The sequence below is a fragment of the Morone saxatilis genome, unplaced genomic scaffold (genome assembly GCF_004916995.1).
Source record: "Morone saxatilis isolate NCDOM2014 unplaced genomic scaffold, NCSU_SB_2.0 Contig2, whole genome shotgun sequence".
NCBI lineage: Eukaryota > Metazoa > Chordata > Actinopteri > Moronidae > Morone > Morone saxatilis.
In genome coordinates, this window is record NW_023339762.1 from 4,105,048 (window position 1) to 4,124,602 (window position 19,555).

The 19,555-nt window shown below is 42.0% G+C and overlaps 1 protein-coding gene across 5 annotated transcripts; it reads right to left on the minus strand.

Annotated features, from left to right (window-relative positions):
- Nucleotides 1-6,545: 6,545 nt before the first annotated feature.
- Nucleotides 6,546-18,248, minus strand: det1 (DET1 partner of COP1 E3 ubiquitin ligase). Of its 5 annotated transcripts, XM_035664511.1 has the most exons (10): nt 18,054-18,248; nt 17,501-17,812; nt 14,878-15,234; nt 14,429-14,695; nt 14,093-14,305; nt 13,520-13,743; nt 10,818-10,947; nt 10,170-10,360; nt 9,032-9,223; nt 6,546-7,725 (listed from the first exon to the last, which is right to left on the minus strand). In XM_035664511.1, exons 3-10 carry the CDS (start codon nt 15,124-15,126, stop codon nt 7,536-7,538), a joined length of 1,656 nt encoding a protein of 551 aa, XP_035520404.1. In that variant the 5' UTR covers nt 15,127-15,234; nt 17,501-17,812; nt 18,054-18,248; the 3' UTR covers nt 6,546-7,535. The 5 variants fall into 5 exon arrangements, with proteins under 5 accessions (XP_035520404.1, XP_035520402.1, XP_035520403.1 ...); XM_035664509.1 differs by lacking the exon at nt 17,501-17,812; XM_035664510.1 differs by lacking the exon at nt 17,501-17,812 and having other exon boundaries at nt 17,952-18,248.
- Nucleotides 18,249-19,555: the final 1,307 nt, after the last annotated feature.

The following is a 19,555-nucleotide window of genomic DNA, read 5'->3' on the forward strand; positions in this document are numbered from 1 at the left end:
TATGACAAAAGGTTATTTTTTATATAATATTACCTACTGCAACTTTGATGATTGAAACATTAAGCAGAAATGTATTGGTTTAGCTCCTGGTGTTAAGTGGCGGGTGGAGAGTTTGAATACTTTGTATACATTCAGGCCTACAGAGATGTAGTGGAATAGAAGAAGCTTAAAATAATCATTCAAAGAAATAACATTTATACTGTAATCAAATCCAGTAAATATACATAATTGCTTTTCATCTCTGCTCGTGGACATCAGGGTTGCTGGTAGTTGTAGTTCAAAGAAAGTAGGCCAAGAAGAAGATGCAGTTCTAGATTTTATCCAGCAGGTGGAGAACTCTGATCACCTGTTGCTACTGATCTGTACTGTCAGAGGGAACAGCACAGGTCCTCGGGGGCAAAGCCTGGTGCAATGCTCAGGGTCTACCTAATTACACTACTTACTTGCAGTAGTACTTTTGCAGAAAATGCACAACTGGTCTTAAATCAGTTTGAGACTCTCCTCAGTTTGCTTTGTAGGGTGTTCTTCTTCTGCTTCTGCTGCTACAGAGACACGAACAAGCTGAGAATGCAAGGGTCAGGCCTGTTAGTTTTACATATAACAAACACATGCAACAGGTCTTTGTTTCACTGTCTGACACACAAGACAATGATATTAGTTTTCTGTGCAGCACTGATGCTCGTCTCTTTACCTTTCTTTTCCAGGTCTTTCTGTAGGAACGTTACAGCGTGTTTGTTTGTCTACAAAGGACCTCCCGGTGCATTATATTTTTAGGTCGGCCATGCTGCGAAGCCTTCCCTGCGGACTTCCACCTGAAACCCCCCAACTGGTGCTCAGTCAGGTGTGTGAGTGTGTATGTGTTTGTGTTAAAGGGTTGCACAGAGATTAGTGTTTGTGTGTGTGCATGTGCTGGCACCCAACCGGGTGTATCTACGACAGATATGAAGTCAGTTAGAAATGATCTGCAGCTAAGAAACACACACACACACATACAGTGTCATCTACCACAGTCAAGCTGTGTATGTGTCTCAGCATGATGCGGGCCCTGAAGACTGTGTGTGAAGGTGCGTATATGAGGCATCCACCCCTTGCTTTTCAAGTCAAAGACAGCTGGAGACGCTGATAACACATGGAACTGTGGGTTTTGGAGTGAGTGTGTGTGCGTGTGCACGTGGGCATGCATCCTGTGTTTGAGCACACACCCATGAGTCGGGGGACACCCCTACCCTTCAATCAAATATTTGCTGTCAATATTTAGACCCTCTCCTTCCCTCCTCAGGGTGCTCCCTTCACTCATTAGGTGGTGGTGTTGTGATTTCATGGTTCTCACCAGGAGGCTCCACGAGTGCAGAACTGGTCTCAGTCAGCTGTACAGATGGCTGGAGCGCTAATCCGTGTGATATGAAATGTTGACACTGTTATAGTGTTATATATTACAGGGAGGAACAATACTAGAATGGTCGATAACAATAACAGGTGAAGGATATAAAGGGGCAAAGGTGGAGGTTGGGTCTTGTGTGTGGATGTATGTCTATGTATGTGGTTGTGTGTTCATATTGGGTGAAGTAGTTCCCACTGCGTATCCATCAATGCATATAAGAGGAGTACAAATTATTAGGGACACATACTGTCTTCCACTAAGCCCTACTGATTTGCTGTATTAAATCCAAGGGAGAGACATGGATAAGCAGAAGCAGTGTATTCATGGAAGAAGTGTCACTTCATACAAGTGACAAAAAGACATACTTTCCATTTGTGGTGCTCTCAGCACTGAAAATAGTTTTAAAAAAAAGCTCAGCAGCAACATCTTTCCGGGAACAATGTTGTGGTTACTCTGAATAATCCACAGACCTCACTGTGAAAAGAAGCAGGACTTACTTTATATCAAATAAATAGTCCCAGTGAGACCGCACAAAGTAAGGTCTGTTGATTTTCCAGAGTAAAGGCGCGGTGCTGCTCAGTTTGTCAAATGTATTTTTCAGTACTTTGAGGAGCACAAACAAAATTACATTTACCTTGGATATTTCATCTCTGTGCAAAACACTGAAACCTGCTGCATGGCCAGACTGTAGCTACCATTAAGGGCAACTGAGAAAAATAAAATACAATTTTATTATGGGTATATCTTATGTGCAGGTTTCTACTGTATATGTGTCAATATACATATATATGGATGCATTTCTAATTGTGATTAAAAACAAGCTAGCAGTTTGGTTGAAGGTTAACTATTAGTCTACTCCACTGGTTCTCAAACTGTGGTATAAGCTCCCTCTAGTGGTACACTGAGGAATCCAAAATATATATTAAATGAAATTCATTAATTTAAAAACATATAATACTATCAAAATGATAAAACAATTGCAAACTATGAGATCGCTGAAATGTAAATAAGTTTTGTATTTCCTGTAATATTTTGTTTCAATAGCAGCCTGCTACGTAGTCACGCTCGCGCACAAAAAGAATACATCCATGATTACAGGGTCGGATGTAGAGGGGTGGCATTGGGTGGCCATCTCTAGAAAATGCTTGGCCACCCTTTTCTGTCAAATGTTTTTAATTTAACACATTAATTTAGATTAATTTAAAAAATAATGTGTTGAAATAAGAAATTAATTAAATGGTTTGTTATGGACACATTTTAGACTAAGTGATAGGATTAAGTTCAATTATTTGGTACCTTTGCAAAGCAAATATTGATATATGTGATTGTTTGCAATTAAATCAGAATATATTTCTGCCACCCTCTGGCCCCCCATGAATATTCTTTATATCTGCCCCTGCATGATTAGTTTTGAGCTAAAATGTGATGGCAAGATAGTAAGCGTAGGTAAATTGAATAGTCCAGTGTGGACTGTGTGTAGCTGAATAGGGTCGGCCTACGCTACTGTATTTAAACGTTGGTCATAACGGTGGTACTTGGAGAGCCTCATTGTTTCTGAAGTGGTGGAACAAAGTGACGTACTCTGTATATACTGTATATTTTTAAATCAATTGTGGTATCTATTCATCAAATCACAAAATAACAAACTACTGTATATGACTCAGTGAAATGTGTAAATAATCACAAAGTGAGTTTACTCAATGGATGGGCGTAATGCTCTCCAACTAGAACAAAGTGGAGCCAAAGACAATGGCAGCAAACACAGAGAGAAGAATGTGTCAGCCATCTTTAGAGTAGAGTGGATATTCTGGCTGCTTTTTATATGTCAGGGAATAATGAAATACCTCCAGGTAGATCTTTTCTGACCTTTTTGCAGCCACTACCTTGTATCCATCCGATTATATGTTCTTCCTTCACCATCCTATCTGTATTTTTCACTAGTTTGAGTAGTAAACTTGAACCACATAGCCCCCTCCCTGCTCTACTCTTTGTGAAGCTCTTAAATCCATCAGAGTGGAGTGGACTGTTAGTGACCCTATGATTTCGAAACCACAGTAACGAGCAGTCCTGTTGGTGAGGAAACTTTTTGGAAACATTTTTGCTCTGCGTCAGTGCAGGACTGACAAGCAGTTTGTGTTTGGATATCACTTTTTCAGGTGATTGTATCTGTTCTAGGATACTGTAGAAACATGGCTGTTCAACAAACACAGTGGCCTCCACAGAAGGCGACCCACAGCGTCTGTAGATAAAATGGCTCATTCTAAGGTAACAAAAGCACGATTCCCATTTTCAGGTGGTTATACACTAATGAAAACATAATTATGAATATTATATTCCATTTGTTTTGGTCAGATCAGTTGGAGTGGTAGGAGCTTTATGTTGCACCATCTATCCACAACGTTTCACTAACTAACTTTGAACTGTTATTGACTGACTGTTTAGAGCAGGGGTCTCAAACTGAAATTGGCTCTGGGCCATTGCTGGTGTTGTCATCTCACACTTCAACACTGAAGTGCTGCAAGAAAGCGTAGTATTCTGAAAATATTTCCATTTCTAACATCATACCCAACAAAAAAGTACAAACAGCAGTTTCTGTACATTTTTATATCATCGCTGTTGTTCGCAGCCGAGCGACAAATAAAGGCCAAATCCTGTTCTCAACTGTTAGCACGCATTTACCATTAATTTGTGCCGAACAAAAGAGTGTTTTTACTTTAATTGTATATGAAGGGGTAGTTTACATTTACATGAAATAACTACAAAAAATAATAGAATAACAATCTTGCGGGCCAGATTGTATTATATTTTTGACATCACGTTGGGGGCTGGAGGGCCAGACTGGCAGTTTGAGACCCCTGGTTTAGACTAATCTGCTTGCTCGCTAACTGGCTTTTACTTTCATTCGCACCCTGTTGTATTCAGACAGTTGACTCAATGTGTGGACATATATCTTTAATCAATAATTCAGATTTTTTTCATTTAGCTGAGCTACTCTAAAATCCTCCCTGTGTACCCTTTGGTGTAAAAATACCATACAGAAATAGAAAATCTCATGAATGTGTCCCTTCCAGATGTAATAAGTACATTTTTATTTAGTTACTACACAGAGTGCTGCAGAGGATATTAATAAATCAAATTAAATATTAAATTAAACATAGGCCCACACATATGACAATGTACAATATACAAAAAATTTAATTAGAGCCCTGTTGCAGGGAAGACAAGTTGGTAAAACTAAGGAGTTTGGAAATGAATGATTGTTCAACACCATGGAGGGCCTTGTATGTCATAAGCAGTGTATTAAAGTCTATTCTGTACTTAACAGGAATGTGAGGATCGGTGGGATCTGCAGTTGCTTTTGGTGAGCAGCCTGGTGTGTGTGTGTGTGTGTGTGTATGTTTTTTAAGAGCTCTTTAACCTCAGAAAGTAGACATAGCTTGAATTATTATGCTTTGACCATGAACTAACAAAAGAACAGCACCTGAAAATAGAAAATCAACAAACTGGTGTTCCTTTTAAAACCACCGTGAATCATTCCATGTTCAGAAAATGCTGAACATCCTAATGAATTCATGAATCACAGCAGATCCATAAGTGCTGTTACTATATTATCTCTGTGTATTTCAGTGTCAACGCTGCCCTCCAACAGCAAAACTACACAACCTCACACCGTGTACCACAGTTGCTGGATATCTGCAGCTGACTGTTGCCTAAATGATTAAATGTGTCCGTGTGTGTTTAGAGGCTGCTCCGAGAAGACGAGCACTGCAACAGGAAACATTTAGGATTGTGGCCTTTTCTGGATTACATTGGTTGCGGTGTTGCCAAGACAACAGCAATTAGAAAAGACTTGGTTACCAAGCAGAGAGCGGTTATGTTTCCGTAGCAACCAAGGTCAGGGAGAAGGCTCTGGGTTTACCTGATTCTTCAGAATAAGACAAATATAACATATTTGTTATTGTACTAGGAGGCATTGGGTTCATGTAATAATCTACTACCTGTGTTTGCATTGAGGACTCCAGCAGTGACGCCACAGTTACTTACTCCACTTACTGGCTTTCAAACATCTGTGAGGAAGTTGATAATATAAGGAAAGGTAAGGCTTACATTTCCTGTAGAAAACTGAATAAATATCAACCCGATTGGGTAAAAACGGCTCAAATATGGCTTGGAACCAACACAGAACCATGCACTCAGACGTACAGTTTTTATATTTTCTATAGGTTGTCAGTTTGCTGAGAGAAGTCAACAGACAATGTGTCCTCCTATATGTAGGCCTGTCTGTGCCTGCTGTGTGCACTTCCTGTAATTAGTTGATTATCACAGCATGTTGTCACACACCAGCTTACACAAACACACCATAATGACAATGACATAACATGGCTTCCTTAAGCCTTGATCTACAAGATAGTGTTTATTGTGCTTATGCAAAACTAAGCAGCTGCGTAATAGTCGCTGCACTCACAACCCATCGATCCCCACATCTCTACCTCTCTTTGTGCTGTTTTTCACCTACCGTCTCTCATCAGTTCTTTCATCTCTCCATCCGTAAATACCTTCTTCCTTCTGCCTAAAACCCCAGTTAGTCTCTCACTCACACACTCACCTCCCAGGTCCACTGTAGTGTGTAACCAGAGGCTAAGAGGACACTTAATCCCTCAGCACCTGCTTTCCATACCACCATGACCTCTTGCAACTGCTTGGACGTGTGCTTTTTGCCTTTTATATCTGTTTATCATACATGTGGCTGTTCATGTATTAGCCACTTTGCATTAATGTTGGGACTGGGGGTTTTATACCATTTGCATATTTGTTCATATCTGCATGTTTGTGTGTTTTTAATAACACATCTGATGTGTAAACAGACGCCCAGAGCTTTAGCCTGCAGAACAGATGGACCTGATATAAAATAGCAACATTATGATTGTATAGACGGCAGGGATCAGTAGTCAAATTAAATAGGACTCTCACACTGTATATTGTCAGCGCTCCGTATGCAGTACAAACTTGTGTGAACATATTTTCAGGTTCACCATAAAGCTCTGTGGCATTAAGATGTTTTTGAGGACTATTATCCACTGTCTGTACTGCTAGTTAAGAAAAACATGATCCGGTTATAGGCGAGGTGTGATAGGAAAAGTACTGAATCTGCTGTACGACAAAACATGTTTGAAATAGTTTTTTATACTCCAATGCTTTCTCACTCACATTTGCATAAAAAAAACACACCCATGCCTGCTCATACACAAAAACAAATGTTTTCTCCTACCTGCAGTTCAACATTTAGAGGTGGGAAGCACAAACAATACCAATTCTACTTCAGGTTTCTGGCCACACCAAGCTTTTCCCTGTCTACTATTTAGTATATAGATGAGAGCTGACAGTAATAATGAACCATAGCTACTGCTACATACTTTAAAATGCAAAAAAACTAAAAGAAGCTCCCTTTACTGTCTGCAAAAAAAAAAAAAACAGAAAAATTTAGACAATTTTATTGGCATAAAATATATACAGGCGGTAGTATGTATTAAAAAAAAGTGTAAAAACAATATAATATAAAATTTCCTCTTTCCCCATTCATGTGAGAAAAAAGGAAGTTTGTTGGACAGCTGGTCATGGACCAACTGGATAAGCAATTCTGTTATGAATGTGCAGCTTTCAGTGCACAGTAGGAAAAAGAAAACACCTTTGGGTCCTTCTAAGAGGTCCGGCTACCTGCAGCTCCCACCTCCGTCGCACATCAATCACTCTCTCTACATCTCCATTTACACTTATTCCAGCCTCTCCTCCCCACAGGTCCCTCTTTGTTCAGTGGAGGAAGGGGGAAAGAGGAGGCGAGGCGGTGCAGACGAAAGGAAAAGGCAGAATTGCTGCCTTCTCGCGGAGGGGGAGGAGGGGCGGAAGTGGAGTGACCACTGTGTGATGGAAGGGAAAAAGAGGAGAGGAACAGTGGTTTCCATCAGAAGGAGAATGCAGGGAGAGGACTGCTGATTTCTCTGGGAGGAGGAGAGGGCGGCTATCAGAACAAACTGTTTTGTGCCTCCTGATGGAGGACATGTTGTATTGTCACCAGTAACTGCTAACAGAAGCCCAACGGCCCTGCAATTTCATTCCACAGGCTCTCTCAGGCTACACACATAGACACACAAGCTCCTCACGCACAAACGTGCCTCATGTGGAAATTGACCACATACTCTGCATTGGTGCGCTGGACGGAGATGGCAAAGGGTTCGAAGGGGTGGAAAGTGAAGGCGACCAGGCGACGCACGGCATGATTTACCGGCCGTCCCAGCAGTCCTGCCTGGATCTTAAACTTCAGCAGGCCGGAGTCCCGTGCGTAAAACCTGGCAGGTGAGAAAGGGAGGGATACAGTGAAAGTAGTACCGGTAAATTCTTCATATAGTGTTGTTTTGTGGAGGCCTCTGCCCGTATATGACAGAGATCCAAGTTGCCATTTACTCCTACCAGAGAAGTGTGTAGCGCATGTTGCTACTAAATCAAGTCAAAGTCAGCTTTATTCATTACTTCACATGCACCAGACATACAAAAGGAATAGAGAGGACCTAAAAAGGAAAATGCTGTAACTGTGTGCTGTGACATGAATGAATGTATCAATATTTTGTGTGTCATACACCCAAAGGTGCTTAGCCCGCACAGGCTTACTAAACACAACTGAGTGTCTGAGAGTTGGTTTGTCTCATATGGGCTACTGTAGAAAGATGGCGGTTCAACATGGCGGACTCCATGCGTCTGTAGATAGGCTCATTCTAAGGTAACAAACATAACGGTTCCTATATTCAGGTGATTATACACTAATGACAACATAGTTATGCTCATTATATTCCATTTATCAGAGTTAACGCTAGACTTTTTTTGATAGTGAATATGGCTGATAATATTACAGAATTCCAACCATTCAGAACAACTGCCAGACATATGTTTGTCTCCTCCTCTACCTTGCTGTGTGATCGACTCTTCAGCTGACAGCACTGTCAGCAGCTGGCAGGAGAGGTGCTCTGGACCGTGCTGCACTGAAAGCCCGCCCCGCTGCTGCTGAGTGCTGTTTATTCAAAGTTTATTAAAATTGAATGTGTTGTGTCCAAATTGCATCAAATTAGACACCACGCTTCCTTGGGGCCCCAGAAATACACTTACTAAGTGTAAAGTCAATTGGATGAACGGTTGTTGAGAAAAGTGAAGCGCACACACCCACACACACACCCACACCCACACGATTTGATTTTTGCTTATTTGGTCACAATGTCACTGAGCCTAAGGTGATGTCCTACATTTCATTGTTTTGTCCGACCAACGCTCCAAATGTAATTATATGTATTAAATTTACATATTCCATTTACAATTATACAAAAAAGAGGAAAGTAAAAGAACCAGTGAATGTTTGCCGTCTCTGCTTGTTAAATAACCCAATTAATCAATAATCAAAACAGTTGCCAACTGATTTTCAGTTAATTATCTATTTGATAAAACAACTTTCATTACAGCCTTTCACACTGTGCTGCGATTCAAATGCCTTACGCTAACTTCTCAGCGGCTAGCGACCTGACCCTCATTTCAAGGTCTGTAATGATGATACTGTGATTTTGTGACATCATTTGATAAGACGCTCATTCATCCTGATATGGTCCGTACCTGATGGGGTGGTCTCCGCAGGTCTTGGGTCTCTCCATCACTGACACCCACTTGTCATCATAACTGAAGAGGGAGAGGTCGAGGTAGGGGCTGCTGCTGTAGGACTGGGCGCTGATGGGCAGCTGACCCAGCAGCCGACGCACCGCCTCCGTGTGCCCGCCGTATTTGGCATTCACTATGGTGTCTTTGAATCTGAGGCGCAGACAGACAGGGATATCAGCACGATGACAATAAACAGCAACAGGAATCTCATATCATTAGTGAATAAGCGTTACACCTCTTAGTTCGGTTTGAAGTTGAGAAAGAATTGAGTTTACACTATACTTGTTTTGGTTTGGAGAAGAACGGCTCAAAGCCTCTATTTGACACAATGAATGTCTGAACTAGGTTGGAATTCTAAGCCACTTCTTCCAAACGTACCTGGCTAAATTACAGTCGCACTACACACTCTGTTGTCTCACATTCCCTCCTCCATTCTCTCCATCCATATTTTCAGTGCTCCCTCTCAACTTGTTTTGTGCTCCACTCTTGCAGACATGCCTGTCTCTCTATATACTTGGTTTGTGGCTGCCTAACACCCTATGAACTGGGCTTATGCTAGCCAGTTGGTAAGTGGTACAAATCTGGTTTGTTGAATGTGCTCTGCAGCTTTCAATTTCTCCTCTCCTTCTTCCAGACATCAATTTTCACCACTCTAAAATCCTGTTATAAGCTCTTTTCCTCGCTCAAACTATCCTTTATCTTCTCCTCCTTCTTCAACCCCCCCCCTCTGTCTGGTACTCCCTCTTCACCTTCCACAGGATTTTGTCACCTACGCTGGCAAGTCGAACAACCAAATTCAATCACAGCTCCCCCAGCTGTGCTGACTGTCTTAATGTCTCTTCTATATCCATATTAAGTCCTAAAACTCCTTCCTCCTCCTCCAGGCAATTGCTGCTGATTTGGTTCCCTTCCTAACCAACGTCTTCAAATCCTTCCTGACATTTGGCTGCACACTATCAAGTGCAGTTTTTTCTATCATCAGGAAAGACCCGCAGACCCAGCAGCTTGCCTGCACAATTATACCCAAACTGAAGTATATTCAAGTTTCAATATTTGGTGTTTCAATTCAATAACAGGACATTTGTCTCCTCTGTACCTTCTCTGGACCTGCCGTGCATAGTTGTTGGATGAAGCGGAGCAGGGGAACTGGACGGCCTGGCTGTGCAGCGTAGCGTTTCTGAACAGGTCGCAGAAATTCTCAAACAGCTCCAGCAGCTGGTCAGAGGTGTTCTCAAAGACGGCCAGCACCTCTGTAGACACCATGTTGTACACAACGAAGAACGACGGCTGAGAGAGAAAACAAGGGAGGAGGGGTGAAGGTTTGGAGAAAAGACACACAGACTAAAGGTTTGCAGTATTTCTTTCTTAAAGGTATGTTTTTTTCAAACAACACAACAAAGGAAAAAACCAAGGACAGTCAGTAACAGTGAGATATTTATTACAGTGAAACTCTAATCACGAGATTGTATATTCTATATTGCTAAAATGAAAGAAGCTGATCGGCAAGGATGTCAGAGGTGAGATTTCATGTAAATAAAACACATTAATTAGATCTACTTATTCTTGTTATGAATGAATGACAGGACTGAACAGAATCTGTAGGAGCGACGTGTCCTTGGAGACCTGAAAGAGGAATCCCTGTTATGCAGCACAAACGACAAAAGACACTAGAGAGGCAGGGGGGGAGCAGCACAGAGAACACAGGGAGGAATTCAGGTGTGTGTGTGTGTGTGTGTGTGTCTACCTGCGAGGGGTCTGTGACTCTGAGTGTGACCACGTCTTCGCTGGTGTATTTAATGAAGAGGTGATGCTCATCCAACAGCTGCATCTTCCACATCCTCAACCTCCTCAGCTGATCAAAAAACTGGAAGAACCTGACGACAAAACCAAGAGCTGGATGAGCCAAAGCTATCAGTACATGAATGTCTAACATCAGTACAATGTGGAAACGATAGATGATAGGCTGAAGAGATGTTTTTTGCGGTTGAGGTTTTATTCACCTTTACAGCAGTGTGCCGAACTGTAAATATCTGGCTAGACTGCAACAAAGCGTGGCCGACCCTATAAACACAAAAGTCTGTCACACACCACTGCTATGGTCGAGTGTGGACTTTACTCATTGGCCTTCAGAAGGATTTTCAAATCCACCTCCACTCAAATTCATTGATTCTTTTTGTTCCTACAGTGTGCTGTTTGAATGCTGTCTGTGCAGAGTTTGACTCTAGAAAGATGTTTTCACCTGATTTTAAGGGGTCCTGGTCCAGTAATGTTACGACTTGTTACAGTGTGAGTGTTATAGAAAACCTAGAACCAACACGTGCCAGCTAATCCACTGAGAATGGAGTGAAAGAGGAGACATCAAGTCCATTCATCTGTTTTTAAAGCATTTAAAAATGATTTTTTAAATTTTTTATTTTTTATTTTACATTAATTGTAACAAAGAATTCATTACTTCACTTCTTAATTTCAGTGTTTTGCTTTTATCAGTATTCGTGGCAGTCGTATTCTCAGTTGTACTGTAAGGAACTATGATGATACTATAATGTTCTATGGATGCCAGAGAAAAAAATAAACATGGTCCAGCAATAAAACTACTTTAGGTTTCTACCTAGGCTTGTTTTCTAAAAGTAAATATTTATTAGCCAATTAACTGTTTAGTCAACCAGTTGGCAGAGTATTAATTAAGAACAGTTGTGTTAATGGATGACAAGATGGGTCATATAATGAGCTACAATGGCAAATTTGCATTGCTTTGTAAGCTCTCCAATATGATGATTTGCTGCCCTCCTGGTCAATGTCTTTGTGATGTAACAGATTCTAGTTTCAGTCATAAATTACACTGCAAAACCCCTTTATCAATGAATTGGAGCTCACAAAACAATGCTAAATATAACATCAATTGTCAGTTATAGTGATATGATTCTTATACTTTTTGTTTTAGATTTTATGAAATTTTAAGTATTTTGGATTCTAATGTCCTATTGGCATGATAGTTAAGCTTGTTTACTTCAACACACTGTACTATACTATATTTGTTTTTACTATGTTTATAGTAATTGTTCACATTCACAGCAGGAACCTTCTCAGGGGACCAACAACCTTTTGAGGAACTATGGAGCCTGCGTTTTGAACACAAGAGCCAGGGACTAAATGTGCTTTTCCACTGCATGGTACGGCTCGACTCGCTCCTTTTTGGTCTTCCATCATGGCTCGTACCTGGTACTTATTTTGGTACCGCCTCGGTTGAGCTTATACTAAAAGGTTACGTGAAAACAACCAGACTAGTGACTGGTTATGCGACCCTGCATTTTAAAATAGCCACAATTTTTGTATCTGCTTCAAAGGGCAGACATATCAATCCTCATCCCTTCATATCTTCGGTTATAACTGTAGCAGCTCATTTTGGTGTGTGTAGTTAGTGTGTGGATGAGTGAAAGGGAGAGAGAGCGATGCAGAGGAAAAGAGAGCAGTGAAGTTGTCAATCTGGCAATAAACACAATGTAGATTACAGTCTGTCAGTGAATAAAGGCTGCAGCTTCTCAAGACCAAAGGAAAGCCCCCTGTTGTTTCCTGTTTTTTCCCAAACAAGTTGCTATGACAGTCAGCTTCGCCTGCATTGAGGGGGTACTATCAGAAGTACTATCTACAGTTAAAAACAAAGTACAGGTACTAAAAGAGGGTAGAGCTTATAAAACCTCCTGGTCCGGAAATAGTACTTTCTAATGGTTTGGGAACTATGGAGACGGAGTTTGCAAGGCTTACAGCTGCTGAATGGTCAGACATGGACACCGCGGCAACTACAACAAAAGATGGAGAGAAAGAGAAAGAGAGTGTGTGCAGAAGAGAGAGCGAGAGAGGGGGGAACCTGCGGTCGAGAAAGCGAGGGAACGAATGAGAGAACAAAGACAGCGAAGGAGAGAAATAAAACTTAATTTGCTGATAGTTTCATGGCCATTACATTCTAAAGCAGAAATTAGTTAGGGCTGGACAATTAACTGAAATGTCAAAATTGCTGCAGTTTTTTGATAAAGGCAATTTTTTTGACAAACTGCATTATTTTGGAGTACTGTAGTGCTGCAGAGATCCCCTGACCTATAAACCTTGTTCCCCAGATATAAGAAAACATGTTTGTTTGTTACTACAGACCCCCAACAAATGTCACATCATCATGATTTTAATAGCTTGCAAAATATGATCTTTACTGGCTAATCGTGAATCATCGTCAATCGCAGTGTTGATTTTTTTACCAAATCATGCAGCCCTAAAATGAATACCCACCCGGAGAAACGCAGAGCAAAACAACTACTCCTGCTCTGCATTTCTCCTCTCCTCAGACTCTACTGTACTGAAATACAAACATGTTTCAGCAGACCTGGGTGAGAGGCAATAAAAATAGATGGATAAAAGTAAGAGAACAATAAAAACAATTGAGAGAACATTGTATACCTCCTCTTGGCAGTGGCGCTGCCATCCTGCTCAGCCCTCCTCCAGAGGTAGACCAGCAGCCTGTGCTTGAGGGAGTTGATGGTTTTGTCAGTGTACAGGCGAGGGAAGCCCGGCTGACTCTCAGCCTGAGCCTCAGTGTAAACTGCTGAAAGAGTCAGGAGATCGTCCTCATAACAGAAGCGCCCAATAGTCCTTACATCTAGGAACGTTCCCTCTGGAGTGACCTGGGAAGGGGAAAGGAAAAAGAGAGATGAGGGAAAATAAAAACACAAATAGAAAATGGAGAAAAATGTTTCAAACCCTATCATTGGGTAGAAAACTGGGAGTCACGTCAGATACGTTATCTCTCATATCTGAGCATAAATCTGCTTCTTCAAAAGTAAATCCAAACTGAATTGTACAGGGCAGAAAAGCTGCTGCTCCACTGCTATCTATGGGTTAATAGCTGTTATATCTGATATCTAGATATCTGCCCGCAACATCAATACTCATTGGTGTGTCACATGCATTAAAGTTTTAAATCACTGAAGCCATTTAGTGTAGCTTTAGGTTTTAAATGGTGAATCTGCTCACCTGAAACACGTGTATGGTCTGCTGCTGGACCGACAGCACAGCCAGGATGTTCCTGTAGAGGTAGAGGCCTTGGTTGTGGGACAGGATGATCTTGTCACACTTGAAGGACCTAGTGTCGCACAGCCTGCCAGTGTGGAGGTCGATAATGTGGAGGGAGTAGTCTTCTAGAGGAGACCGGGGGTTGGGAGTCACGGATTCATTGTTTCGATACACCTGGTGGGAGATGAAATATGGATTAAAGGGGCAGTCTGAGCCAAACCACGGCAGTACTTTCGCAGTAAATGTGTAGTTTTTGAGCTTCCTTGTACATCTATAGTAGGATGGTGGTGTTGTTACCTCAAAGAAATAAGGCGGCGGCTCCTCTGGGACGTACACAGCTGACCCGACAATGACATAGCGGCAGTCGTCTGTGAAGAGGCTGCACTCCCGGTTGAGGTGTTCTCCGTTTGAGGCCACATTAGTGACGTGGAGCAAGGAGAAGAAGCGCTCAAACAGGCGGCCTCGGATGTTGAGAGAACGCTGATCATTGGCCGTTAGAAGAGTCTCTCCCTCTTGACCTCTCAGCAGGTCCTGAGCCGCCTGGCAGCCTTGGTATTCATATATCTGCAGGAGGAACATTGGGATTGGTAGACGGGGAAAATTGGGTAGTTGGATGGACCAAGTCTTTTACAGTCTGGGCCAGTTGCTTTTGACAGTTGGGAGATAAAAATCACACAATATGTAGTATTTAAGGACTTTAGGGGGGAAATATGAGGGAAAACTAAGCTAACAGTTTCTTTTCTTACCTCCAGAGAAGTCTGGTCAGAAGAGAAGGCGATGAAGCAGCGTCCGTCTGGTGAGAACTTCCTTAGGAAGCAAGGGGGCTTCTCCACGTTGACCACAGTGAAGTTGGGGAAAAGGTTCTGGTGGAAGCAACGCACTCTGTACCAGTGAGCTCCGGGCTGGCCCGAACAGATCCTGCGCCTCTCAAGACGATGAACCACGTTTTGATTTTGGATCCGTCTGGGCTTCAGGGTTGGGGTGTCCTCATCCATTGCTGTGACTGGAGAAAGATCTCAAACCCCTCCTCGGAAGGTAGTTAGACAGGGGGCCAGTGCAGTGAAACGACTACATCACAAGTACAGCCCGGTTACTTGTGTTCTCTAGAGAAAGAGAGGGGAGAAACGTAACAGGTCAGTGCTCTGTTTGAATCTTTAGTGCTGAAATCATCAGTTGAGCAATCAATCACTCGATAAAAAGACAGCAATACATCTCAGTGATCAAGTAAAACTACAAAATATTTGCTATTTAGTTACAAATATAAAAGAGATGCTTGCTTCTTTAATGTTACTGAAAATGTTAAAAATAAAATAAAGTTATAATCTCGAAGATTTTCATTTGAATAAGTCACTATCTATCGCCAAGTGACACTATGGTGCCTGAACCTGTGGCCCACTGATGAAAGCATTTCTACATTCTTCAACATTTCTATATTCTCAGTATTTCGAACTGGGTGTCTGTGCCGGGGGAAATGCAGTAGTAAGTTTAATTCAATTCAATTTTATAATTGTATTAGCGCCAATTAATCAACAGAAGTATCTCAGGACACTTTTCAATAGAGCAAAGTTCTAGACCGAAACTCCTTATAACATTATTTAACAGAGTTCTAACAATCCACATGGAGGCAAGACCCTTGGCGGACGGGGGGCAAGGAAGAAAACTGCTTTTTAACCCTTCAGCTCTATGGTGGGTGGTCGTTGCCTTTGACCAGTTTGGGGTGTGTGTGTGAGAGAGAGGAGAGGAGGAGATGAAAGATGGAGAGAGAGAGAAGAAGAAAGAGAGAGAGGAGAGAGAAGAGCGAGAGAGAGAGAGGAGAGAGAAACAGGAGGCGACGAGAGAGAGAGAAGAGACGAAGAGGGAGAGAGGAGGAGACCAAGGTGCACAGCAACAACAGTAGCAACAACACTAATAGTAGTGACTGATGATGATGAACATGAAGAAGATGATGACGACGACGATAACAACGATGGAGGACAATGAGCAATGATTATAATATTAATAGTATCTGAAGTAATAATAATAATAATAATAATATTAATAATAATAATATCAGTATCACTGATAATAATATCAGTAATATTAGCAGTGGGAGTCAAGCAGGACCATGGCAGGAGGCACCTGCGAGACGAGAAAGCACAAGAACTCCGGGGAAGAAGTCAAGTTAGTAACATGCATTAACGGAACAGAAAATGAGTGAGAAAGAAGGAGAGAAGGAAAGAGAGGAGCTTCAAGTGCATCATGGGGAAATTCACCAAATAAGTCAGGGCCTATAGCAGCATAACGAGTTGACTTTTATTATGAAGTAGTAGTGACCGGAAATGCAGTGTGTTTTTCAATGAGTTTGACACTGACCGCTATTGTTCATCCAAAATGCTGAAATATTGCAGGGTATCGAGTCAAGGAACGAGGAGGAGCAGCCACAGTTGGATGAAGAGCTGCAGGCGATATGCTTCAAGTTCTCAGCGAGGTAACAAACTCCTTTCACTGTTCACAGATTCATGCCATGTGCCGCGTGGTTGCTCACAGAATGGTGGAAAAAGGCAAATTAGTGGCCGACTTCTTTATTGAAACAACAACAGTTTTGTTTTTCCGGCTTTTTGTGGAGCACTGGCTGCTACTTTTGTTGTGAGACCGTGACATGAATGGCTTCCAATCTGGGGTCTGCCCGTTGAGTTTTATTTTGAAAAGTGACTGGATTCTCTATGTTGTTATTTTTCTTGATCAAATTATAGAATCCTTTTTGGTTTCTGAGGTAGGCGCCTTGACACAGCTACTGACATGAGTGACGTAGGACTCGAACAAGCAACGTAAAACGCTTATAGCGCCCCCTAATGTTTAGAAAGAATATCATTAATTTTTCATCTCACCCTTTGTATCTCATATATATAGTGAGAAAGTGAGAAAAAAAAAGTTCTGCAATCAGCTCTGGCCGGCCGCGTCACAGCTGGAACGTTTCACACCTAGTCCTGGTGGAATCGAGCTAATTCTTTCCTCTGCTATGTTTCAGCATAATATGACGACAGCTCAGCAAGCGGTGTGCCAGCATTTTCGCCATTTTTCCAATTATGGTACAGGATCAGTCATTTCCATGCTTTCCATTCATTGACTATGTGAGCAGCCATGCAGTGCATTCTGGTAGCGCAGTGGGGGAGCGTCACATTGGCTTCTCCTGCTGGTTGAGGCTCCTTCATGCAAATCAGGGGCGTCCGGCAGCGCGACTCGCCACCTCTGCAAACTGCCAAAAAACTGCTGCCAATCTAAAATGAAGATAGACTCAGCAACTTATGGCTTAATTCTTGCCTGTAAAGTTTTCAGAGACACAATCTGCTGAACTGTTTTTGTAATATAAGAGAACGTTCACAAACTAACCGTGGCGGTCCGGTTTACAAATCCCGGAGCAGAAAGTGTTCGTCCAATTAGGTGCATCCAGGAAGTGTTTGCGAGGTTGTGGGAGGCTCTTTTATTGGTCAATGTGACTTAAAGCGTCCAACGCTGGGACGCCCCCTCGCGTCCAAAACCACCTCTGTGGGCGCGTACCATTACTGTGACGTCACATGGAAGCAGGACATGTCCACAACCCTGATGACGTCACCAGGGTTGTTTTTTGAGACTTCAGAAATGTCCTCCAGAGCCGCAGCCGACACTGTACAGCGGTTTCCCCGCACTGAGCAGTACAGTGCTCTTTATGGACACAGAAACCAAACACACATTAAATCCACAGCTCCCTTTGAAAGTAACGGGTGTCAGTTAGCTCAGCCAGGTCGACAAACGTTCATCGACTGAAATCACTAGACATTTAACACAGTGCGCTGTTACTCACTTTTAAAAGCAAAGCAGTGTGACACTGGGAGGTTTCTGGCTCCCGAGTTCAGCTTGTGTTAGCGACAGCAGTTAAGTTGTGCTGACGAGCTCGACAACTTACAGTGAACGCTAGCTGCCGGTGGCTAGGTCGAACCTCGCGTTACTGGGAAACCTCCCGCTTCATTTATTGCACAAAGTGGAAAAGTTACTGTAACCTCTCACATTTCTGCAAATGTCCGACTGTCTGAAGCACAGAAGTGACCAAGAGCCGCTGTTTGTTGTGGGAGAGCCGTGGAGGAACCGCAGAAGAAGAAGAGGAAGCTGGACTGAAGTGTGGCTCAAAGCTGCTCACAGCGCCACCACATTCTCCTCAGGCCGGAAACGGCATTGCAACCGGTAACCGTTGTATCAAATAGTCAATGGATTTGTGAGGCTCACCTAAATTTACACACAGCATGTGCTGCAGTTTTGATTGAGCTGACATAAAATGGCATCGAAGGACATAATGGTCACAGTATAGTATAACACAAGACTTATGTTAGAACAGTGTATGTTAGAACAAAGCAATTTATGTATTTTTGATTATTCAAAAAACATTAGAAGCTTTAGGCAACATTATATTAAATTAATTGACTTGACTATATTTCTGAACATCCCGGTGCAATATGTAACTGAACACAATTTTAAGTAGGTAATTGCAGTGGACTGTAATTTGAGTCAACCCTTATAGTGGCCACACATGTGCCAAACATACACCTGCTGATTTCACTGAAGTGCCAATTTACTGATCAGTAGGTGGGTTTGCAGGTGAGGAGCACAAGTGTGCCAGCAAACTTTGGACATGATTATAATCGCTTCAGCTAAATTGGCAGAGGAAAACAACAGACCTTTGGCCACTGTACCTACAGTGTATTTAACTGTCTTTTTTGTTTTGCCTATTTCATTTAATTGATTTGTTTATAACAGCATGTAGCATAAGTGAACCCGAGGTGACCTGCGTTTTGCTCCCCATAATGACAGATAATTAAATTATAATTATCCTCTTTCTTATGAGGTTCTTACAGATTGAGAATAGCATTATAAAAAGAAAAAGAAAAATGCTCATAGTACATTGGTCTTGGAAGACTGCTAATGGTTCTTTGTGCAATTATCCCTGACCAAAGAGTCTGGCTTAAATGTTGTAATTTTCCATAAAAGCACATGTAGTGGGCATAAAAGGCCGATTTGAAAAGAAAAATGAAGAAATGAATGGAAGGAAGGATGTGAAATTATCCACTTTAAAATCTAATGGCATTTTCCTTTTCAACTATGCCTGATTAAACCTGTGCTTCAAGATGTAGATGTCTGTGTGTGTGTGTCTTTGCATGAAGTTTGTGTCTGTGTGTCGAGTCTGTGCCTCAAATTCGTGTGCATGCATATATGTGTGTGCACATCCAGGTGTTTGTGTGCTACAACAATAACCCACACAGGGGTAATTCAAAATAGAAACTATGTACTATCCTCTGGTTGTTCTTCTGTTATTTTCTAATAAATAGCTAATAAACCGCTCACCAGACAGGACCCTCGCCTCAGCTTTTAGCATCAGCCCCCGAAGTACAGAAGAGATGGAGAGTCTGAGTGTTT